Raw genomic sequence first — 23,480 nt, 5'->3', positions numbered from 1 at the left:
GTTTCCCTTCCCCCTGCGCTCCTCCCTTCCCATGCCGTGCAACTTGAAGCTCGCTGCTTAACACGAAGTTGGTGTTTGGAATTTGTCCAGTGCCCAGTAGTAATGTTTTGTGTTCCCAATTAAAATCTTGATTTTTTTCATGGCTGATCGAGGATAGCTTTGTTTCCAGCAGTTGAGGGGAAAAGGAAAAAATGTAAGGAGGCGAATGCAGCCGGTACCTTGCCCAGTAGGGATGCTGAGGCAGCCTATAGACCGGCCCATGCTTTGTCATTCAAAAGAAGACAATGAATCCTTCTTTCTTCTGGAGCAGATTGTGAAATTACAATGGTGCAGAACTCGGAGAAGCGAGATCAAAAGGAGGAAGCTGGGACAAAGAGCACGTTATAGAAAGCTTTGTTTGTGGGGAGAATAAAATACTGGAGAAGGACGGGAATTTATCATATTAAACTCTAAACACATGGGCCCCTAGGAGGTTGTTCAGTCTCCTGGAATTAATGTTCTACATTCTGTGCTGGGGGCAGCAGTGATTTGTAACTGGCACACACACAAACTCCCCATCAAACCTGCAATTAAGGCTTCTGTTTAACATTTGACTCGCAAGAATAGTGTTTCAGAAGAAAAGGGATATAAATTAAAAAATCTCTCTCCATTGAACTGTGAGTGGCAACACCATTATTCTCCTTCGCTATATCGCCAACAATTAAAGTTATTACTTCGCTTTGCTCAAAGGCATAATGAAATTAAAGTCGTATAGTAGTCCTGAATTTATTCTAATTGAATTAAATGAGGGTCAGAAAGAGTGCTAGACAAGTTTCAAAATATTATTAATATCATCACTTACTGCTAAGAGCAATAAGCTCTATTTTTAAATTCTTTTTATTAAGCAGCTTTTCTTTTCCTCCTCAGATTTCCTCCCTTGCCCTAGCCCTATTTTGGTATTTAAATTTTTTCTTTTTTCTTTCTTCTTTTAATTTTTTTAATTTTTTAAATTTTTTTAATTTTGGGGCAGATTTGCTTGGTTTAATAATGCAACCATCTGAAACATTCATGCTATGCAGTAGCGTATGTATGTATGTATGAGGATTTCTTTTCTTGTGCTTACTGTTGCTTTGTTAATGGTCTTTTGTCTTCTAGCTGGATCATCTGTCTTGTTTCCTCAGATAGCCCCTTTGATTTTCCTTTTTTCCCAAGTAGCTTTAGAAATGGTCAGCATACATAGAGCATTGCTAAGATTTTTGTCATTCAAAAATACATTGATGTTCTTAAATGTATGGTTTGAAATGATCAAACATCTGACTGTCAATAAGCACTACGGTGTTTGCTCTTGCACATTACTTCATACCTTGAATGCATGCAATTGTATGTCTTTTAATGTAAGTTTGTTTTTAATGTCTTGTTTCCGCATTTTATTGTCGCATTCACTTTTTATTCTGCTTTGTTTCTGCACCTCTCAACCTGGATGAGCAGGTCTGTGAATCTTCTCAATGCATGCAAACTGAAAAAGCCTGCTCTAAGGTGAGGGATCCGTAATAGCTTTGTGGCGTTGATGCTCAGTTGTTTTTCCTCTCTGTTTTGCTTCAATACATAGCAAGAGATTGTCTTAGTAGTAACAATAACACCGTAGAACCTAGTGGTAAAAATTATTGCAAACTTTAATATTTCCAGACATACATTTTTAAAAAACATCATCATTATTGATATACTCTAATGTCTTACAAAATTTAAATGATCATTCCAGTTATGGTACCACCATTTTCTCATGCTAACATCATTTTTATTATGAGGATGTGTGCTTTCTTAAACAATCTAAAAATAGCATTGCCAAATGTGAGCCTGTTAAATAATTGAAAATACCATCCTCTCATGCACTTAATATGGAAAACAAATTAAGGAATCCAGTTGTACTATTAGGACAATGTAAAATGACATGTATGTCTTCTGTGTTCTACTGTCTCCTTGCTTTAAATTCTTCCTCTGCAGGGTGTGTACTTTATCCACAAATATAAATAATGGTGTTCACCACTCTGGACCCCCCCAGAAAGCTTAAACACCAAAATTGAGCTAAAACACCTGTGATGCTCTAAACTTGATTTTTGCACTGCCTGCTAATATTGGTCCCTGGGTATTTTGGGTTTTCTGTTGAACATTTAAAATAAAATTTCTCAGAATGCTAGTTGTTTTAAACCGTGAGTCCAGAGTTTTAAAAAATTTTGGTCTTGTTCCATTGCCATAAAAGTGGTTATGCCATTGTGGAGTGGGATTTCATTTTTCAGAAAAAAAGATAGCATTACATTTGTGGGCTTCAATTCCATTCACTGTTATCCATTAGTTTGTCTTTTGAATGTTGATAGCTGTAAAAATAAAATGATAAACAACATGAAAATGAAATTGAAATGACTTCAGTAACGTAACGTTTTTTCTAACATTAGAAAGATTTCATGGTCTCCTTCATTAATTTTTTATCATTTTGCTGTACACTAATATTGCAACATCTTTTCCTGGTCAAGGAAAACAAGCAAAAATAACAATTAGATCCTGCCAAATCATGCAGCCAGGATGCTATGCAGTGGTATGTATAATCTAGTGGAAGGACTTAAGCCAATAAACATTCTCTACGTGGCATAAACATTGTCAGAGTTTTATTCTTTAACTGGACTAATATTAACTGGCTGATGCTATGAGAGGCAGGGAACACTTAAATGGTACTGCTAGCTATTTAATTTTCTGTCCTTTGTGATAACTTGCAGAATCTTAGGCCAGTTTAGGAAAACTTGTATTTCTGAAGTGAAGATGGAATTAAATTCTTCTTGCTGCCCCTTCCCTGCTCCTAGGACCTTCTCTCTTTCTGTCCCTGAGTGTAACTTAGCAGCCTGCTGATGCTCTTACATGAGTCTGTCTGGAAAAACAACATCCTTCATTTCGGTTTAACCATTTGAATGGAAGGCATTGGCTGAAGAGTCAGAGTCCGTCCTTTTTCTAACACTGTAAACAAAAGTAGGATGAATTGTGAGGTGTTGTGTTAGGAACTGTAGGGATGGGTTGATAGGAGCATCCCAGTCTGGGGGTAGCACTCACAGAGGCCTGGGACAGTGAGCCTGGTGGCAACCAGGGGGTCATATAGGAGCGTATGGAGAGGCTGGCGGAACTGGGTGGAGATGGGAACAGCAATGGCTGGGATGAGGCTGGACCTTGAAGGAGCAGAGTTCTGGGACTGAAGTTCTGGGACTCCAGGGGGTTGTTTTGGGGATTTGTGGGTATCAGTGTGATCTTCCAAGTGATCGTCAGTGCATGTGGGACCTGGGTTGAGAGAGTGGCCACAGGAGCTGTGGGAATGTTACTGGAAAAGCAGAGAGGAAAAATAGCACAAGATTGGCATAGTGAGGAAGCTCCTATTCACCTGCTCACTAAAACTGCTTGGCTTGGCTCGTCTTTCCCAATTCGAGGGAGCCAGATGGCTAAGGGGTGCCACAAAGTCACCCAAGATCTTCCCGATGGGCACCCTGGCAGGATGGGGCTGAGGGGTGCCAGGGAAAGGGAAGATCTGAGCTGCTGAGGAACTGCCCGGCAGGGAATGTGGGGCATCTCATCCAGTCGCCCGTGTAGGCAGGAAGCCTACGTTTTGACAAGCCAATGACAAATCTCAGGCCAGCTCTCCATTAATTTCACCTGAGGGAATGTTAGAACTAGGCTTTGAAGCACAGCATAACTGATATTGAATGAAGAGATGAGGTTACCTTGTGCGTGCTCAAATTTTGACCTACTTTTGGCATTCTCTACAGTCCGGTTGGCAGTGCCAGGTAGCACGCATTCACTTCTTATTAAACAGATTCAAAACCCCAGAGGTTTGGAGCAGTATCTCAAAAATGTGTCCTTTGAATCTTCCGCCTCAACAGTATGTCTTATTACCTGGAAAGTAGATATTTCAGCCTACGTTGTGTTATTGATATGGTCTATCTTTTGTTTTATAACAAGGAAAAAGCAGTATATGAGTCTTTCTTGTACAAGATACCCAGCAAAACTCTTATATAGGCTCTTTACCAAACCAAGTTGTGATTTAATAAAAAAGAAAGAAAAAACATTTTCAACTCTTACGAAATGTAATTAGAGTCAGCATTCTACTTAATTCGTCAGAAATGTTTGTCGTAACCCAATGTACTTTTGCAAGTGCTGCTGTAAAACTTGATCGCTCTTTTTCTCAGCACTGTTAAGAGAACCAGCTCAGCTGAGCGCGTGTCGCCGGGGGGCCGGCGGGAAAGCTATGGGGACTCCAAGGGGAGTCGCAACCGCACGGGATCCACCAGCAGCTCCTCGAGTGGCAAAAAGAACAGTGAAAGGTAAGGTTGTTTAAGAATCCGTCTCCTTCCTAAGCCTACTGCCCTGACAATGAAATTAGCCCTCAGAAATTTGTTCAGCAAATACTGAAGGTGTTTTCTTGGTTTGCTTTTGACTTTTTTTTTTCCCTAAGCTATACTAGTTGGACAAAAATGCATTTTAAAGCACTTTATATCAAACCATTTTCAAGTTTAGATGAGATTTATTTGCTTTATGCACCACGAGCAACGTGAGAATCTTGAATTACCCCCAAAAGCTCATAATTCTTGAACAATTTTTTCCCATTATCTTGGTGGCTTGCCTTAGTCATCAAGTTCCTGGCATATCCTCTTAATAGGACAGTTGTGGGGTTGATACCGTTTTTTAAACAAATATGGATAGTTACATGTTGTTTGGAAGCATTTGTTTGTTTGTTTCTTGTGTTTTTCTTAGGTATTGGAGCGCTATGGTTGCTTATATATTCTGGTACATCTTGAACATAGTTATTGGTTTAAGAATAAAAAAAGAAAAATAACTAAAGCTATTCCCTGCTTTCAATATTGATATGTTCAAGCTACATGATGATTATGTGATTTGGGGGGATCTGAGCCATTTTTCTCTTTTTTACTTTTTTTTCTTTTTCTTTTTTTTTTTTCATTTTTCTCTTTTTATCATTTTCTGTTATTACCTTGTCCCTTCTGATTTTGGTCAGGAGAGAAGTGAGTAATAAGGAAGGCAAGCAAACCAGAGAGATTTTTGTGGGTAAGGGGTAGAGAATAGCTTTGGAAGAAAGTCTTTCAAATACTGGAAAATTTTGCTGAGTTGATGTTAAAAAGGCTAGTGTCATCATCTGGGCTTTCTAGAAGAATTAGTAAAGAAAATAACCCATTATGGGTCACTGTCTGGTATTTTATATTCAAATTCATATACTGTTCAAGTGCTTTGAATGCAGTAAGAATATCAAAATGAGTTTTAGATAAAAAGTAATTTGACAATTACTGTAATTATATATTTTGAGGTCATAAATGGTATGTGGACATAAAAACTATGTGTAACAGTCTATACTGTTACTGAGGAAATACCGTCTCCTAAATGCATTATATGTCTTGTTTCCTGCAATATCAATTTTTTTTTCAGAATAGCTTTAGAGACCAACACTACATATGCAGCAATAGGAAGACTATTATCATTTAGTCATACATATGTGACCTGTAAAAGGTATATATTTCTGCCTTAACACAAACATATTCTTTTTTTGCTACTCCTTTCTCTGTACTGTTGACAGTACAAAGAGCAAAATGTGTCTTCCAACAGTTTCAGGTCTAGGATGGTCTTAATGGTCTACTGATTTTTTGATTGATTTTTATAGTGAAATCTTTTAAACTGAGAGTTGATTCTTTTCCATATTGTCTACACTTTAAATTAACCATTAGTTTGGTACTATTTTTGTTTGTAAGCCTTTAAAACTAGACTTGGTGTGATAGTGTTGAAGGAGAAAACCAAATATCAACATGCAAAGTAAAAGGCAAAATCAAGCAAGAAAAGTGACCAGTGAGGGGAATGGTAAGAATGGAGAAGGTTATCTTAATTTAAGCTGCAAGTTCCACACAGCATTTAGCTAGTACAGAATTTTATGCAGCTGGATTTGCTCACTTAAATCATTAGCAAGGAGCAATTCTTTACTCTATTGATCTCTGTTGAACTTACTTAAGATTGAATTTTTACTTGTATGTATATATGTTTAACTTCCTATTCTGTTGTGCATATCAAATTCAGCAACAAAATCTTATATTGTAATCCCATTAATTCAATTAAATCTTGTATAAACAAAACCAAATTTTAATTTCATTAAGGGAAACTTTCTATTAAAATCTGTACATTTTTATACCTATTACATGGATAGGTTTTTATTTATGGAATATAAGCAGGAAGTACACCTACCGTTACTAAAATTTCATTATTTTGTTTCCAATTTACTCTAGTTTCTAAATAAATATTTAGCAAACATATGATGTTCCTGTAGTGTCCTTTTTCTGTGTATTTCATCTTATACAGCAAGTTCCCAAAAGATGTGTATGTTGTTCAAAAGAAGTTAAATCTGTGGAAAACTAAACATAGTACTGTGCAAAATCCATTTTTTTCAGGATATGTACTTTGCAGAAGCTCAAGGATAAGATGATAATTTTCTGAATTCATTTCATATTTATGTAACAAAGGTACTAAAGGAATAAGGTGTATTGCGTATATTTCTAACATATACATATTAATGTAGTTCATTTTAGTTCATTTAAATGTAAAAAAAAAAAGACTTCCAGCAGCTACATAAAGATACTGCACACTTGCTGTATGATGGATTGCAAAGTAACTGAGAGATAAAAACATTGTATGTTAACTTATGATGATCTGCAAAATTGCTGCTTTGTTTTCAGTCTAAAAGCGATCACAGTTACAAAAGTCCATTTTAAATATTTTCATACTATTGTAAGAGAAATCTAGAGGAAATATAATTTTGCACCTGCGGGGCCACACCAACCCAAAAAATTGTGTGGGCTACACGACTGATCAGAACGGAAGAAGGAATGTCCAAAGCACAAGTGATGCAATGCTCAAGTACCATGCAATTATTCCAAGCAGCCAATTGAGAGCATGAGTTAGACTGGCTTAGCTGGAGCTGGTGATGCTGGTCCTGCTATTGGTATGATATGATTAGAGAATTTTCCTGGGAATTAGAGGACCTGATTTATGTCACCTGCAGCCTGAGGGCATTTGAAACCACAGCTCTCACCTCCGTGAAGAGAGCTGTAATCCTATGGGATAGGCTGGGAAAGGACACGCTTAATGCTCCCGTTGAGCATGTGCCACTGTTCAAATTGCTTTTAAAAAGTGGGTCATGGGATAAGAAAAAAAATGCACGTGGTTCTGTGTGCCAGGGCCTAAGAGTGTCCCCCTAAAAGTAATTGCCTGTGTAGAAGAGCAGGGAGCGGGACGTTACTTAACCAACTTCTCACAGCCCTATAATTCTTTGCATCTGCCTTCTAGATGAGGCTTAGAGCAGAAGGTGTGTCAGGCATCTCAAAAGTCAGTTATGAAATTGTTTTTGAAGTATATAGAGTGCTATGACTAATTTCAAATGGTAGGCTACTGTGCAGAAACATAATCCTATAGGAAGATATTTTAAGAAGCTTTAAAGAAGCAGTGGGTGATGAGGTGACCCTAATCTTCCATACTGCTATGGGGTGTCCAAATTCCCCATCACTATGAAAAAGAATAAAGTTTTCTAAGGGGTAGAGAGGCAGAAGGTGATCCAGGTTTGGGAGGCTCTGAGCTGTATTTTCAGCTAAGGTGTATTTAGTTAGAAAGTACATGTGATGTGCTTTATTACTACAGTGAATCAGCCTTTCACATTAGCTTCATTAGCTTGAATAAGTCATCACAGACTGTTCAGAACAAAGTCATTTTTTTGTCTGTAGTAATGAAGTATTTTTGACTACTGTGCCATCCCACAAAGTTTTTATTTTCTGTAACTATCTTCATTCATAAGAAAATATATTCATCCTAGTGTTAGCAATAGCAAGACATCATGCTATTTATATAGATGAGATTGCCTGTGTAGGCCAGCTTGAGACATGAATTTTGGTGCTTGTCTTTCTCATGGCTGGTATTATAAAAGGATGCTACTTCAGTGGACGTGATCAGTAGAATCCAGTTAATCTAAGTAAATGCATCATAAAGTTAACATATTATTCTTGATATAATAGTGCCAAATTAAGAGAAGAGGTGAAGTATTGTAAAATCATTTGCATCACCCTCTTTGTAGAGAGATTCTTTTATGCTGAGAAGTAATGTGTTAAAAGGACAGCTGCTGCATTTCATTTTTCATCCTCTGCTCATCTGCCCACTACTGTTTGGGAAATTCAGTTTTATTTGTCCCCTTTAATTAATGTGGAGACAAGACGAAAGCTTTATCCTTCAGCACTCCTCCATTACAAGAAGTATGGTTTTCATCCCTTCTAGAATCGCAGTTGAACTGGGAACGCTAACCTTGTATTTTAAAAATGTTGCTGAACTTGCTGTCCAGCAAATGGACCAGAAAGGAAAACTATGTAAGAGGGATACAGTCGTGCACCTTTTCAGTTTCAGGATACAACATCTCATTGTTAATCATAAATGTGCAAAGGATAAAGAAAATGAATGACTTGTGAATAAGATTGCTCCTTTTTGACTACTACAGCACTACCTAGATTGCAGCTCTTCTTTTCTGTCTCTTCCTTCTCCACACATAGTGTACTTTTCCCCTCAAGTTTTCCCAAATGGTTTGCCTAAGACAAAAAAGACAAAGCAACTTTATTTTCAGTCTTCTAGGCAGTAGTCCATTGAGAAAGAAGCAGCATTTTGATACTGGTGGGTATGTGCTTTTCAGGAACTTTCGGAGGTTCATCAAATGCTACCATCCACCAAGAAGCAATTGGGCAGTTCTGTGTTTTGTGTAAACTCTTAGAAAAAAACACCGAACTTGCCCTTTCACTCCTTAAAGCCGGAGAGAGCAAAGCCATGAAGCAAGCAAACACCTCATGTGCACTGCTGTAGCAGCCCACACAGATGTACATAGAGATTTTACAATTAAGGATGCATTCCTACCTGTTTATTATAGTTATAGACCTTTGTAAAGTAAAAAAAATATGATTGACTGGCTGGAGACTACAGTATGTGGCTGATCATGGCCAACTTCTGTGTTCTTCTATAGCTGAACTAACTCTGGAGGATAAGGAGAACTGTCAGTTAGCAGAGGACAATCTGTAGTCATGAGATCGAAAAAGAATTGAATGTGAAAAAGGGTTTTAGCATCTGTCATCACAGAACCACAATGTTTGCTGCTTTTATTGTGTCTGCATGAGGATCTGTGATTCTGTGATCTACCATGTAAAGAAATGAACTGTAGGATTGTGCAAATCATTTTTACCTTTCACATATACAGTATGCACATAAAACTTCCTAATTGATTTTTTTTTGTTTTTTTTTTTTTTCACAGCAAACCCAAGGAACCAATGTTCAGTGCAGGTAGGAACATTTACAATTTTTAAACAGATAACCCTTGTAGCATAGTAGGATTTATCCGTGGATGTCCAAGAACTGGTATTGGGACTTTAAGCATGAAACCTACAGGCAACCAGTGGCATATTTTTTCAAAAGGTTGATCAATTTGCTCTAGTTTTTATGGGGCCAAGGGGTTTATTTTACAGTGAGGATTCTTTAAAAGAAGACAAAGAAGAAAACGCTGTGTTTTGTTACCCCAAATATATTTGAAATTGTTATTTTTCTAGCATTTTCCATCAGATCAGTAGTTAAACATATGTAACATCGCTACTCATCCAGGCAACATTCTCACTGAAGTTAATGATTATTTGTAAGAATGTTATACCTGATATTCCTACTAGTTATTTTTAGCATGTAGATACATAAGAAAGCCTAAATTGATATCTTAACAATGAAAGAACAAAGCATATAGAGCCCCTAGCTGGAGGAATCGAGTTTTGGCTGTAATTACCCAACCTGCTGAACAGAGTTTGGCTCAGTGTCTTGTCAGGTAACAGGGCAGCCTCCAGCAGAGCACGCCCGGACCGCCCGTAGAGCAGGTATTTAGCGAGCCTGTTGTACTCAAACACATCTTTATCTAGCCCTTCTGTCTCTGTCTCTGTAATCACAAGGGAAGCGCCGTGTGACACACTGCAAAGGTAGGCTTCACTCCCCAAACCTCATAGCTCTCGAAGCAAAACTAGTGCCAATGTAATAAAAGCTGTTTGTACACACAGCTCTTTTGTAACTTGCATTTTACAAAGTCAAACCTTTCCTATTTCTTTTGCACAAAGCAAAAAACCCCGCTATCTATTGTACCATCTACTGAATTATAACCCTCCTGTGCACTTTAATAATTGGGTTATAATTTAGATGCGTGTGGACTTTCTCAGAGGAGTTTCAATTAGAAAAAAAAAATGTTGAGAGAGCTATATGGCAACACCTGGATGTTCACTGTGCTTGAAATGGTGTTCTGCACTTCTGCTGAAATTCATTTAGAATCTGCCCCTTCGTTGGCTGTTTTGCTGTTAGCTTAACATATGTTTATAGGCGCCTCGATGTTTATATCCCCTCGCTTCTTCTTACTGAGTAGACTGTAGAGTTTTCTGAACGATGAGTAAGCAGACTTAGGCATACAACTAATTTCTCCATGCTTTTTGCTAGATATTATAAATTTACACTTGGTAAAATGTATCATACTGATTTCTAAAGCTGTAGCTAAGTTGTAGTGTAAATATGCACATTTCTGATGCATGTTTATATCTGTGATATAATCACAGGTTTGTCTTGCTTTTTAGAGATAGTTTATTCCTAACAGATTTTCCACTAATCAGCATCTTTCAGCTTTGCAACAAATCTTAAGATTTTACAATGAAAAGATGTTTGTTTTCAAGATAGAGTGTTTGAAAAAGTCTCTACCTCCGAGCACTTGATTTTATACCTGGAATCAGTAGTGGTCTCCTTTGCAGATCCTACTAGCGTTCATGCATCTTATTTCAACGTAACTATATGTTTTTGCTGATATTTTCAACAACAATTCTAATTTTACAAAAGTGCACGTGTAAAAGATACATTTGTTTAAAAATCTCACCATTGTTTTTTCTTTGTAGTTTGTACTGACTGTCTGTCTTTATATCTACATACCTTCACATAGAGAATCTTTGCTGTCTTAAAATATTGATTATGGAAAATAAATGAAAAGAGATATGCATTGATTATATAATTCAGATACTTTATTACTGGCATCAGTCATTATACAGAAGATGGATATTACCAAAATTTAGATATACACATTTAGACATTTCTATTCCCGGTCCAGTCATCCTAAGTTCCTCTTTACAGTTAGTGGAGAGAGAGAGAGAAACACTTTGAAGACTCAGTTTAGAAACTTTGGTTTTGAACATCTGAACAACATGTGATGAATCCCTCCAGAAGTGTCTCCTGCTCCCCACTGGCTCTAAAAGAAGCTTTGAATGACTCAGGCAAATGTGAATACTTCCATTGTAGATGTCTAAATTCAAGTTTTATGCATCCCATGATATGTTGCAGGTGACAAAAACAGTTCAATGAATTAAACTTTTCATCTGTGCTTTTAGTGTAAACAGGAGTTGTCACTGCTGAAAATGCATTAACTTCTGGCATGCCAATATTAGTAATAGTGGCATGTATTTCAAGAGCATTAAATAGACTTTGGCTGTTTGTGCAAATAGAGCTTTAATGCACTATTATTATATAGGGAAATGGCCTCTATAGATTATTTTCTAATACAAATCTATCACAGCAGCAGCAGATTTTTAAAAATACTTCCAGGATTCTGGCAGTTTTACAGTCATCCTGCACTCCAACCATCTGTCACCATTATTGTTCTTTGCTTTTTTAAATTTTATGTTATTTTTTTTCATTTTATGCATGAATTCTGTAAATTAAAGTTTGTTTTTATTTTTTAGAACCCTGACTGTGAATTTATTGTGACAGATCAATTAGACACCTTTTCTAAATGAATTAGTGTAAAAGCAAAATACACATATTTATGCAGTAAAACATAGCTACGATGCTTATTTGTTCAGCCAATATTTTCGATCAGGATCTGTAATGTGTGCTTATTTGCCAATTCAAATAGAGCCTTAGTTTTCAAATTTAAAAAATAATAGTGTGTGTGTAATGATACTTAACAATTCATAGCATAATTTTAACAGACCTAAATTGTATACTTTTTTTTTTATTTACATGATTTTGTTACTTCTGCCCTCCCATTTCCTCTGTGCCCACGATTATTCTGTCTAGTAACTCTCCAGATGTCACTGACTCCAAAACTGCTTGATTCGCATGAGAACAAGGCTGAATCCCTTGATCTGCCGATGGAGCAGCAAGAGCCAGCACGTTCTGAATGTGGACAAACTTCAGCAGAAGTTCACAGGACACCCTCTTTGGCCTTGCCAGTTCCCAAAAGTCCTAGTCAGACCTTCATGGCATTTCCCAGATCACCTAGTTTTATAAGCCCCATGAAGTCCCCAAGTCAGTACTTCCAGATCTGTTATTAATCCCTGCCTCTCTTCCCCAAACATATTTCTTAAGAGTCAAACACATTATTTTTAGTATTTTCTCCTAGAAATGTCTACTTCTGTGAGCCAACTCAGCTTCTGTAGCTTCTCTCCTGTATGTCATCTTCCTTTCTATAATGTGCTGTCAATGTTGTCATTCCTTTTTCAATGTCTAGTAATTCTTATGCACTTATTTCTTTTTGCATGTACATCAGCATGATTCCTTTTACTAATTGTTTGTGTTCCTTATTCTGGATGTATCTCTAACACTGTGTATCAAGTGTAAAGGGTATCTTTACACTGAGATGCAAAGAATGCAACTGAGTGTCAAAAAATCTTTAGATGCTGATACTCCGATGTAAATATTGATTTTAAAAAATAAAATAATTTTAAGTGGCATTTGCGTTAATTGTAATCTTTGATGTTTTCCCTTTTAGTGTTTAAAAGAAATTATTTAAAAATAGTTTTTATCTCAATCCTTACAGTTTTGTAGTTCTTAATATTGTTTAGTTCTAATTCTGCTGTTCTAAATATTTAGAGGAAAAAGGGACTTGCTGCGTTTAAAAAAAAAAAATCTGTTTAATGTCTGTGATTTAAAAAAAAAGCTGCGTAATTTATCATGCAAATTTGAGACTGCATGTAATTTTGTAATTATAACCCACCAAACTGTTAAGTGGGAAGGGATGGAGGAGCACTGGACTTCTCCGATTGTGTCTTTCTGTGTAACACTAAACATTTCTGACCTTTTGTAGAGGAAGGATACGTAAAAATGTTTCTTCGTGGACGTCCTGTTACCATGTACATGCCCAAAGAGCAAGTGGAATCTTACAATTTGGAAGCAAAAGTAGAACTACCAGCCAAGAGGCTTAAACTGGAATGGGTGTATCCTTGCTGTGGTGGAGAAATACTGGAAATAATCATGTCTTAACGATTTGTTTTACATATTTTTTTAGAGCTAGAATGTAGCAAAACTGGGATTTTTTAATAGAGTTCATTTCCTTAGTGAAGTATTAGGTCATGTTCCATTCAAATAGGTGTTTGTCTTGAGGCTGCTGCATTTTGTGGAATATAGGATGGCAGCTTAAGGAAGATTTTGCTTAAATGTTGCCTGAAGGTTACACTTGAAATATGCTGATTAGCTCGAGATCAAACTAGGCATATTGGAAGAATGTCCTGAGCTGCAATTATTCGTTATGCTATGCATGAAACAAGTTCCTGTCTTTTACTGATTCTCATTAGTAATTTATCATTTTAAACTCTATTTTATAAAATGTGCACCATTGTCCTTTAGAGGATTCTATAATCAACTTTATTATTTAGTTAACAGCACTTTGCAACTGTTTCTGCTTTGCAATGTAACTCTTAATAGATATCATATATGAAACAGCGCTTTTATTTAGATTTTAAAGACCATAAATATGCAAGAATCAAATATTCTACTGCTTTCGGCATATGTGAATGGGCATACATGTAGAATTCAAACATTAAAAAGAAGATCACTTTTTTTTTTTACATTTCAGTTTTAAATATGAGGGAAATTATTCCTTTATTGGAAAACATAAGGACACAGGTTTTGTATATTCTTAACATGTGGGCTAGAAGAGTCAAGATAAAACGTAAGCACAGAAAGATTTCAATCTGTTTGCAATATCCACTATCTTTAGACAGACAAAGTCTTCTGAAGGATTTCTATTTTAAGAAAAAACTTTTTTTTTTTTTTTTTTTTTGGTCCAAAACAGTGCAAATAGGAAGTTGCTTGGTCTTCATATAAAAGAAGACAAACTGCAAATAGTCTTTTGCTAAGTTTTATAAATAGAACTACATGTGGTTTCGGAATGTACACATCAAGTTTCCAAAGAATTAATGACAGATTTACTATCCATTTTTTTATTTCTATTGCAGCTGAGTTTATGAGGTCTATTCTTTTCTGCCGGATCTGGAGATAATAAATACAGAAATGACTGAAAATGGATTAAAAACCAGAAATGAACTCAATAGCACAAATTAATAAAATGGTTGAGGTTAAAGTCATAGCAGAGTGCTGCAAGCAATATGTATCTTATCCCTGTGCAAGATCTTCAGCACATCACAACAAAATTGAGTGATGACCTTTCAGATCTCTTTGAGGGGCCTCTGACTCATATGAGAATGACATTGGAGGAAGTGTGAGGATGCTTTCTAAAACAAAAATAATAAATAAACAAGAAGAGGTTGTCATTAGAAATGTGTAGTGGGAAGCTGAAGTTAACATATTAAACTACTATAGGAAATGCTAATTGAAGTAAATCATAATTTCCTTATCACTAGTTTCTCACTTAAGCTTTGTTAACTGACTTAGAAATTTGCCAGAAAAAATGTTAGTTTTAATGCAAACATTCATATTTCCTCTCAGATGTTTCTGTGAGTACGCCTAGTAGCATCCTATACATAAATAAACCTTTTCTACCAGTAAAAGTGTATGAATAAATAAAATATTCCAACTAAACCTAAAAGGTTACTGAAGAGGAGACATACAGTTCCAAAACGAAATAGCGCTTTTTTTTTTTTTTTTCTAGATTTAATTTACTCAGTTACTCAGTCATGATATCCATACTTAAAAGTTACCTCAAAGCCTAGGTATTTACAATGAATACCCAGTTTGCAGACTATAATGGTGAGAAGAAATGCTGGAGGCTGTAGTGAAAGATAATTTAAGGAAAAAGATAAAACCAGCAAAAAGCACCTGATGTTTCAGGCACTTGAGTCAGTTGGACTGGAGAAGCTGAGTTGCAGTCAGAAAGGCTTAGCTGTGTGAGAGAAACAAAGCATTGGAGGCAAGAGGGAAACAGCCAAGCAGACTATGATGAAGAAGAGCAGCAAGAAAATTGAACATGTGTAGGATGGCATCCATGAAACCTAATGGGGCAGGGGGACAGCCACTCAGGTGCCAGTGCCTCCTGGAGCGGCTGAAGCCACCAGCTCTGAGTGTGGGACATCGGGAGGGGAAGGAGAGAAGCCCCAGGTGTTCAAGCCTGAGAAAGACCAACTGAGAGATATGAAATATCTGACCACAGATATCAAAGGAGTGGTTGAGTGCAGCAGCACATTGATCTGAAAGGGCAGGAGGGGAGAGAAAGCTTTTCTTGGAAGAATGTATGTTTTCCATTTAACAGGTATATTTATGCAGAGAGACATGAAGGTATATATATATAATGTTTTTTTCTTTTTTTTTACCTTTTGTTTTTAACTTTTTAATCTTATTTTAAAGAGCTGGTTCATTAGCAAATTATTTTTAGTCATTGGGCTAAGGTAATTGTGACGTTGGCTTCCACTGGTAATACCATCTGGCCTCATAGAGAAAAATAAATTTGACCAGATAAAGCAATATCCTACAATTAAAATAGTAACTCTTATCTTTGCAGACAGATTAGAATTTCTTAGGAGATTATCTGCAATTTTAAGGCATTTATATTTTTGCTTTCTTTAAATTTGAATAGCTCAAACTTGAAGAAACTTTCCACTCTAAAAATAATTTGGAAAAAAAAATGAAGAAATATTCCATTTTAGGCATCTAAAAGCTGGATTTTTATACAGTTTGGTGGATGGATATGCAGCATTGCAAATGAATGACTACCTCCACTGAGTTTATTAAAAAACATCATCGACCTGGTATTTAAATTCATATTTTAGAAGTAAGATGGCTTTTATCCTTATTTCTTGGATCGTGTTAATGTGGATATTTTAGTTTGACTGTGTTATCTTTGATCGTAGAAAATAGAGCACAAATCTCTCTTAAATATCTTATAATTGGGGGTTTAGTGCATTCACAAATATGTGTTGCAGCCAGATTCTCCATACTGACTGAATTAGAAGGCTGCTCCGTTTTGCCAAGATTCAGCTAATACTGTTCCTCGCTGTTCCCATAAAAAGGGAAAGCCAGGATAGTTGCAATCCCTACAGACTCTTCACAAGAATACAACTACATAATTTGGCTGAATTAACATTCACTCTAAATGAGATTATTTCTGGATTAATTCCAGTTATTTCACTGGATTAATTTTAGATTAGTGTTGATATGGCTAGCCTCAGAATCTGGGCCACTGCCTTTTAAATACTACAAATAAATGGAAATGTATGAGGTAACCCTTCTCCAGTTTTATGTCCATCTGGTTGGTAATGACCAGAATAATGAAATCAATCATCCAGAACAAAGGAAAATGCAGTCAATCTAATATAATGCAGGGAGATGCACTGAATAACTTATTAGTGTTTGCATCAGGTCCAAATTTTTATTTTAATTAGAGTCAACTGGTGTAAATAGTAAATACACATGGGACAAAATTGATGTTGCCTTTGTCTGGCTTTTATAAAATTCCAGAGAATATAAAGAGGCAGCATGTCAAAATCCTGTCACTGTCTCCATTATCAGTTCTCTTCTCTATGATATAAAGAAGATTGTAAAATGCTTTATCTGTTTTTAGTGTATGAAAGCAAGGATTTTTTGAAGGCTTTCAAGTGTTATATGTGCTCAAAACAAGAGATGGCAAATATCAGGAAATGCCAGTGGCAGAAAAGCATTTTGTGTTTGCTTAATTTTAACACGCTAATTTTTTAGATGGTGTTACTGTGCCTTGACAAACACGCTAGCTATGGCTATAGGGGTCGGGACTGTCGCAGTAACCTGTATCTTCTTCCAACGGGTGAAACCGTGTATTTCATTGCATCAGTAGTTGTGTTATTCAATGTTGAAGAACAGCTTCAGAGACATTACACCGGTCACAATGATGATGTGAAGTGGTAAGACTGCTAATATATTAAATAATGCCTGTCATTTCATCTTTTGTACTTTTTTATGTATAATTTTGAAGAGAATTCTAATAGTTTAACCCATAGGTCTTGGATAGGCTGGGTGCCAGCCCACGACAACTTGTTTGCACAGTCGAATGAAGATGTGATTACAGTCATAGAAAGAGCTGTAATCTGTTCTATCCACTATAGCTGTAATCTGCTCAGCACAGGACACAAGTACTGCCAGGATGTGACAGCTCAGTCATTTAAGACAAGTATCCATCTGAAGGCAGGTTTGCTTGCAAAACCTGCCTTTAAGTCCACTATGCACTTACACAGAGCATACAGAAGAGCGGAATTCTACTGTATAAAAGTAGGAATCTGACTTTTGACCTGCAGATCTGCTCATTTTCATTAATCTGTGTTTAGCATAAGTTGACATTAATTTCTTCTCTGGGCTCACCTCTTAGCATTGATATAATCATGCTTCTGTTCCCTGTTTTAAATAGGATTGAATTATTCGTCTTCATCTAGGTCAGGATGCCAAATATAGGTCCTGCAGGCTGGATCTAACCACAACAGTTCTAATCTCATCTGCAGTCTTCCTGGAAGTCTTTAGGCCTGTCTGCATGACGGCAGACACCCTGCAAACTGGTCCAGAGCGGTCTGGTTTGCTTGTACAGCCTAATGTCATGCAGACATGCCAGCCTGGGCTCCAAAGTGGTTATCTGTGTTCAAGCTTAGAGGATGGTAGATGTCAGAAAATAGCAGTTGTGGTAAACATAATATAAATGAACATATGGTTTATCTTGACAGTACTGCCTACTTGTTGAGTGTAGCTCCAACAAGTACCAGGATTATCCGATGGGCCCTAATGTATAAAATGAGTTTGACAACCCTTCTTTAGATTAGCCATTATGGAACACCTGTTGTCTAAGAAAGCCAAAAATAGAAGTGATAATCAAATCTGATTGCACTGTGAGCATGTTTCATTAAATCAGATTGTTCGTACAATCTAGTTGTTTTACAGGGTGATTTTAACTTGGACCTGTTCCATTTCATTTCTTTCTTTCAAATTTTCTTGCTCTGTAGATATTTGAGAGCAGTCAGGTTTAGGAAGAGCATGCAGCTTTGCATGAAAAAGCCAAATGAATTATTGCCACTGTTCATTTTGAACAGCACTCTAGAATTATATGAAAAATAGCTACCTTGAAAAAAGAGTTCAGATAGAATTTACTGCAGGCATTACTTAAATACAAATTTGAGATTATATTTTCTTGGAGGCATTAATTATTGTTTACATAGTTTTATAAATCTCAGTCTTGATTCTGGGAATCAGATGATGTAATTTCTATACCCTAGTTCTGATCTTTTTCGCCTTAGTTCTTATTTAAGATTTTTTTTTTTACCTTTAAAATTAGGGAGAAGAAGATGAACTTTTTTTTTTAAGCTCAGACTTTAATAACTGCCATCCTGCTCTGGAAAAATACCATTGATGGGAATCATTTTCTGTGATTGCGGGTGTCTATCTTAGCCAGATAAATAAGTTTGTATAGAGACCCAGCCTGTTTGGTCAATAGAGCCGAGGGAGCATTTTGTCCTCTGAGTAGATGTGTATGCTTGGCCTGGGGGCTGTTGGCTGGGCCGCATGGGCTGTACTGAGCAGATCTCTACCCACCCTGATAGGGCTTATCTGAAGTTAGATAATCAGCTCAGCTGTGCACTCCCTGTATGTGGCAGTCATTTAAATCTAGATGAAGTGAATACCAACATACGTAACACTGGTGCTGGTTTGAATAGCTGTTGAGGCTTATACATATCACTGCTTGCTTTGTAAGGGAACAGTTTGTTGAATAAGAACATGAAAAAATGGTTTCTCAGTTCTGCTTATAGGTCTGTAAAATGTTTGCACGTCTCTTATGTGTTTTATGACAAAAGGCTATTACAGACTGAAGCAAAAGTATAATGGAAAATATAATCAGCGGCTTGAAGTTTGACCTTTGCTTGTTTTTCTTTTCCAGCCTAGCTGTCCATCCTGATAGGATCACTATAGCAACAGGTCAAGTTGCAGGTACATCCAAAGATGGAAAAGTGAGTGACCCCTTTGCTGATGTATAACATATGACATATATTTCTTCATTTCACAAGAATACCTTGTCAAAAGATATATACTTTTCATATTGCAGTTACTGGTCTTAAATGTCAGGAATGAGCACAAACTCGCGTGAGAATGCATATTATACCATTATACCATATAATGGTATACCACTGGTATACCGTTATACCAGTCCCACTGTGAAGATCACTCGGTCATTTCTTGTTCTGTTGCTTACCCAGACCTAAGGTAGCTTTGGAGTTGGTCTCACAGAGAGCATGAAAGGATAACACCAGTGGGGAAAACTGAGAGGGAGGGGTAGGGAGTAGGGAAAGAAAAGGAGCAGCAACAGAGGACATTTCACTGGACCATAAGAAGTTCATTTCTGACCACAAATACCACAAACAAAGTACAAATAAGAATGGCTTAAGGTTATTTGCTGAAAAATAAATCATTTCCTGTTCTTGCTGTTGTAAAGCCTGGTTGTAGGATAGGAATTCAATAAGAAAGAAAAAATTGTCAGGCAGGCAGGCAGGCAGGAAGGAAGGAAGGAGAAAAGTTGCTCAGTTGATTCTGTGGCCAAGCTATTGGAAAATTTTTGGTAGATGTCATCAAAGACTTACAAGCAAGGGTTAAAAATAGGATTATCAATGTGCTGACTGCTTGTAAATGAATCTCAGTCACATATCTGAGGTACTGGGATGGTTTTGATTTAAGGGCAATTTCCCTACTTATAATCAATGGGAGAGAAAGACTGATGGCTGCTGCTTTCTTTCAGGTATTGCAATAAACCTTTTATTAGTTTCATTTGAAAGGGCAGGGGGAAAAGGAAATAAAATTTGTCCTTTGCTTTTTTTCCTGCAAATTTTGAACATCCAGCTCTAAATTCCTAACTGCTTTCATATAACACTTAATCAACATGTGCTTTCTGGGATTGCCCTCTAGTGGATTTGAGAAGCATTTCTGTCTTCATGGTGAATCTCTGTTTTACAGAAGTCAGAGTTTGGGATGGAGAGAAGGGGAACCACAAAAATCTCATAGGGTAGTGCTCTGGGGCTGTGTATGTCAAATGATACATACCTTGTGTTTCATGTTTAAAAAGAAAAGTTGATTCTGACTACGATTGCAAGGAAGAATCTGAAGATACAAACATTTCCATGATCATTTTCATAATTTTGCAATTATTTACACTTTAGAAATTCTTAATGTACTTTATGTCCTTGATGTTTGACATTGAGCAGAATTATCTTCTTTGTTGTGAGTTAAACAGATAATCCTGGACTAACCCTGCGTCCCATGTCACCAGTTTATGACCAATTTTCATGTAATGAAACATGTCTCAGTACCCACTGACTCCATTAGCAACTGTCAGTGAGACTTGAAATGCTCTGAATATTCAATCTCCGATGTTGGCCCTAAGCAAAGCTCTCATTTGCAGCAATCTGCACTTGAACAGCCATTCCGGGGAAGTCCCGATAACATTCATGCCTTGAGTTTAAATATTTCTTGGATGCATTTTTTTTAACTCTTGATATTTTTTACAGCATTGGTTCAACTGTTATTTCTGTGTCTATTTTTATAGCAATTACCACCACATGTACGTGTCTGGGACTCTGTTACTCTGAATACGCTGCATGTCATTGGAATGGGGTTTTTTGACCGCGCTGTCACTTGCATTGCTTTTTCCAAATCTGTAAGTAAATGAATACCCAGACATGTTAAGAATGTGAACCAAGCAGATCTTGGAAGTCTTTCAGATTTAGCTTCCTTGGTCAAGCTTTTTGTTTTCCTTAGCTTTCACAGCATCATTTCTCTCAGCTTCGTCTTTAGAAGAGGAAGGCTTGAAAGCTCAGACTGTTTATATTATAAAAGTTAGCAATAGTCTCAGAATTCTATCTTATGCATACCATAAATTGCTGTTAATTTTTTCAGGGACAGACAATGGTACAGGTACTTATATTCAAGAAATTTCATTATCTTTCCTTTATCTCTTTAATCTTTTTGTTACATTTCTTCCTTAAAAAAGAAGAAAGAACTGTTCCATTTCTCCAGCTATTTTTTTCTGTGCATTGTATCTAAAAATGGCCTTTTATGATGGTATATATCCCAGATTTGGGATTTAGAAAATCAGGCTTGCATAGAAGTAGTAAAATATTTTGTCCAAAAGCAGCAAAAAGCTTATGGATAAAGGACTGTTGAGAACCTGAATGCTCTCTTATTGGCCTTCTGTCAGCACTCTTCAAACTGTGGTCTATAGGGGAGATAAAAAAGATAACACAAGAGGCATGCAAGTCACATATAGAAATGTGAGTTTAGAAGTTGACACACAGAAACCTAGAAATTCTATGTATAGAGAGAATGTATAAGAACCCACTAGCTGTGATGATTTACTCCAGTCATCAAAAAAGCATTTTCAAAAAGGATGAATTTTTCACAGCCAAAATTTACTTCAGTGAAAGTTTCCACCAACATTTGGAATAACGAGATAAATATCTGTAAATATCTTCCCAAATGGGGAATGGCATACTTGATAATGGAGGACATTATTAAGGTTTGACGGAGGCCATGAGAAAGCAGGAGTGAGGAAAAAATATTCCCTATGTCCATAGTGGATCCAACAAGAAGTGACTGTTTTAAATTGCAATTAAGAAGTTAAGTTTAGTCACCAGGAAAAAACTTTCTTAGTAGTATACTGGTATGTAGATTGCCTGGGGAAGTTACATCACTGAAAGTTTAAAAAGAGGTACCTACCTCATTCCTCACAGTCCATGGTTTTCCAGTCTTCCACAGTCTCTGCTGAAAGAATACCTCTCTGTGTCCCCTTTTTAGCCCTATTTTTTAATGATCCAATCAGATGCTGTATATCATGAGATATATAGGTGCTATATATCAGGTCCAATATATCATGAGAGTCTATGTGATAACTAAAAAAAAAACCAATAAATATGTCCTTTTTACCTATGAAAAGTATTTATTTTTACAGGTATTTTCATTTTTCTAATATTGGCTTACGGATGCATTAATATTTTCCATGTTTTGCTTTAGAATGGAGGAAGTAGCCTGTGCTCAGTGGATGACTCGAATGACCACGTGCTTTCTGTGTGGGACTGGCAGAAAGAAGAAAAGCTGGCAGATGTCAAGGTGTTGCAATAAGATATTTTGTGGACTGCTACTTGCTTCTATGTGGATCTGGATTTCCTGTCATAAAATGTCAATATTTAACTTCTTGTGCCTTTTCAACATTTTCATTTTATAAAAGGCAAAGAGTTGGATAAAAGGGATTCTTTCCTCTTGCTGTTAAGATTGTCCTAACAACTTTTCTGCTGTTGTAGTCATGTTAGAATTTATTAGAAAACTCTGGAAAGTAATGATAACATGTGCAGCAATGAAACATGTTAAATTAATCTTGTATTTCATATGGATCACCCTTTCCTTATCAGGCATACGTTTGAAGGATAAATGTTGATACTCACTTTAAAAAAAAATTTTTTTCAGTCTTTTTACTTCAAAGTCTTGTGCCAAAATATTCCAGTCTACAATAATAAATGAATGGCTCAGTATTTTTCTTATATATGTAGTTTTTCATATAGCTTGAAAAACCTTTATATATTGTTTTTCTCTTTGAATTTAAAATTTTGATACAGTGTTTTTCTTTTCTCTTCCAAGTGCTCTAATGAAGCTGTATTTGCTGCAGATTTTCACCCCACTGACACAAATATAATAGTTACTTGTGGAAAATCACATCTTTATTTTTGGACACTAGAAGGCAATTCCCTCATTAAAAAACAAGGATTATTTGAGGTAAAATAAGCTGTTTCCTTAATTTTATGCTTATCATAATGGCACAGTCATGTGGAAATAAGGCTTAATAATATCTGAATCACTCCAAAAATATAGTTATTAAATTTGCATTTTTACAAAAATTCAAATAGCATTCTTGGCATATCACAGGGAACTTTTTGGTGGTTTGCCACAGTGACATTTGAAAGGATAGTTCCCAATTTGTTCCTTATATACTTTTTTTATATTCTCTATACTGCTCCTCAGCAAGAGAAAATTACATTAAAACTCTCTATGCTCACCTCAGGTTAAAAATATAGAAAGAAAAATATGTCTTTTTTTTCTTTGTCAGAAGAAATACTTGCAAAGTCCCATCCAAGTCAATTAAAAATTATGTGAATATGAATTTTCTC

At 36.3% G+C, this 23,480-nt stretch overlaps 1 protein-coding gene across 5 annotated transcripts in view; it reads left to right on the top strand.

Annotated features, from left to right (window-relative positions):
* The window catches only part of EML1 (echinoderm microtubule associated protein like 1), a 113,037-nt gene that overhangs the window by 75,103 nt on the left and 14,454 nt on the right, over positions 1-23,480 (top strand). Inside the window, exons 4-13 of one of the 5 annotated variants that reach the window (XM_026050420.1) lie at positions 1,468-1,515; positions 4,200-4,334; positions 9,341-9,369; positions 10,017-10,043; positions 13,178-13,307; positions 17,052-17,201; positions 19,214-19,283; positions 20,870-20,980; positions 22,333-22,428; positions 22,954-23,088. In XM_026050420.1, the coding sequence (XP_025906205.1) occupies positions 1,468-1,515; positions 4,200-4,334; positions 9,341-9,369; positions 10,017-10,043; positions 13,178-13,307; positions 17,052-17,201; positions 19,214-19,283; positions 20,870-20,980; positions 22,333-22,428; positions 22,954-23,088 (931 nt within the window). Of the gene's footprint in view, positions 1-1,467; positions 1,516-4,199; positions 4,335-9,340; positions 9,370-9,875; positions 9,945-10,016; positions 10,044-13,177; positions 13,308-17,051; positions 17,202-19,213; positions 19,284-20,869; positions 20,981-22,332; positions 22,429-22,953; positions 23,089-23,480 lie in introns of those variants that run through there. The other 4 variants (XM_026050422.1, XM_026050421.1, XM_026050423.1 and 1 more) reach the window with 4 other exon arrangements.

The sequence above is a fragment of the Nothoprocta perdicaria genome, unplaced genomic scaffold (assembly GCF_003342845.1).
Source record: "Nothoprocta perdicaria isolate Ctin4 unplaced genomic scaffold, notPer1 scaffold_69, whole genome shotgun sequence".
In the NCBI taxonomy this organism is placed as follows: domain Eukaryota; kingdom Metazoa; phylum Chordata; class Aves; order Tinamiformes; family Tinamidae; genus Nothoprocta; species Nothoprocta perdicaria.
The sequence above is the reverse complement of the archived record's forward strand: the minus strand, read 5'-3'. Positions and strand labels throughout refer to the sequence as shown.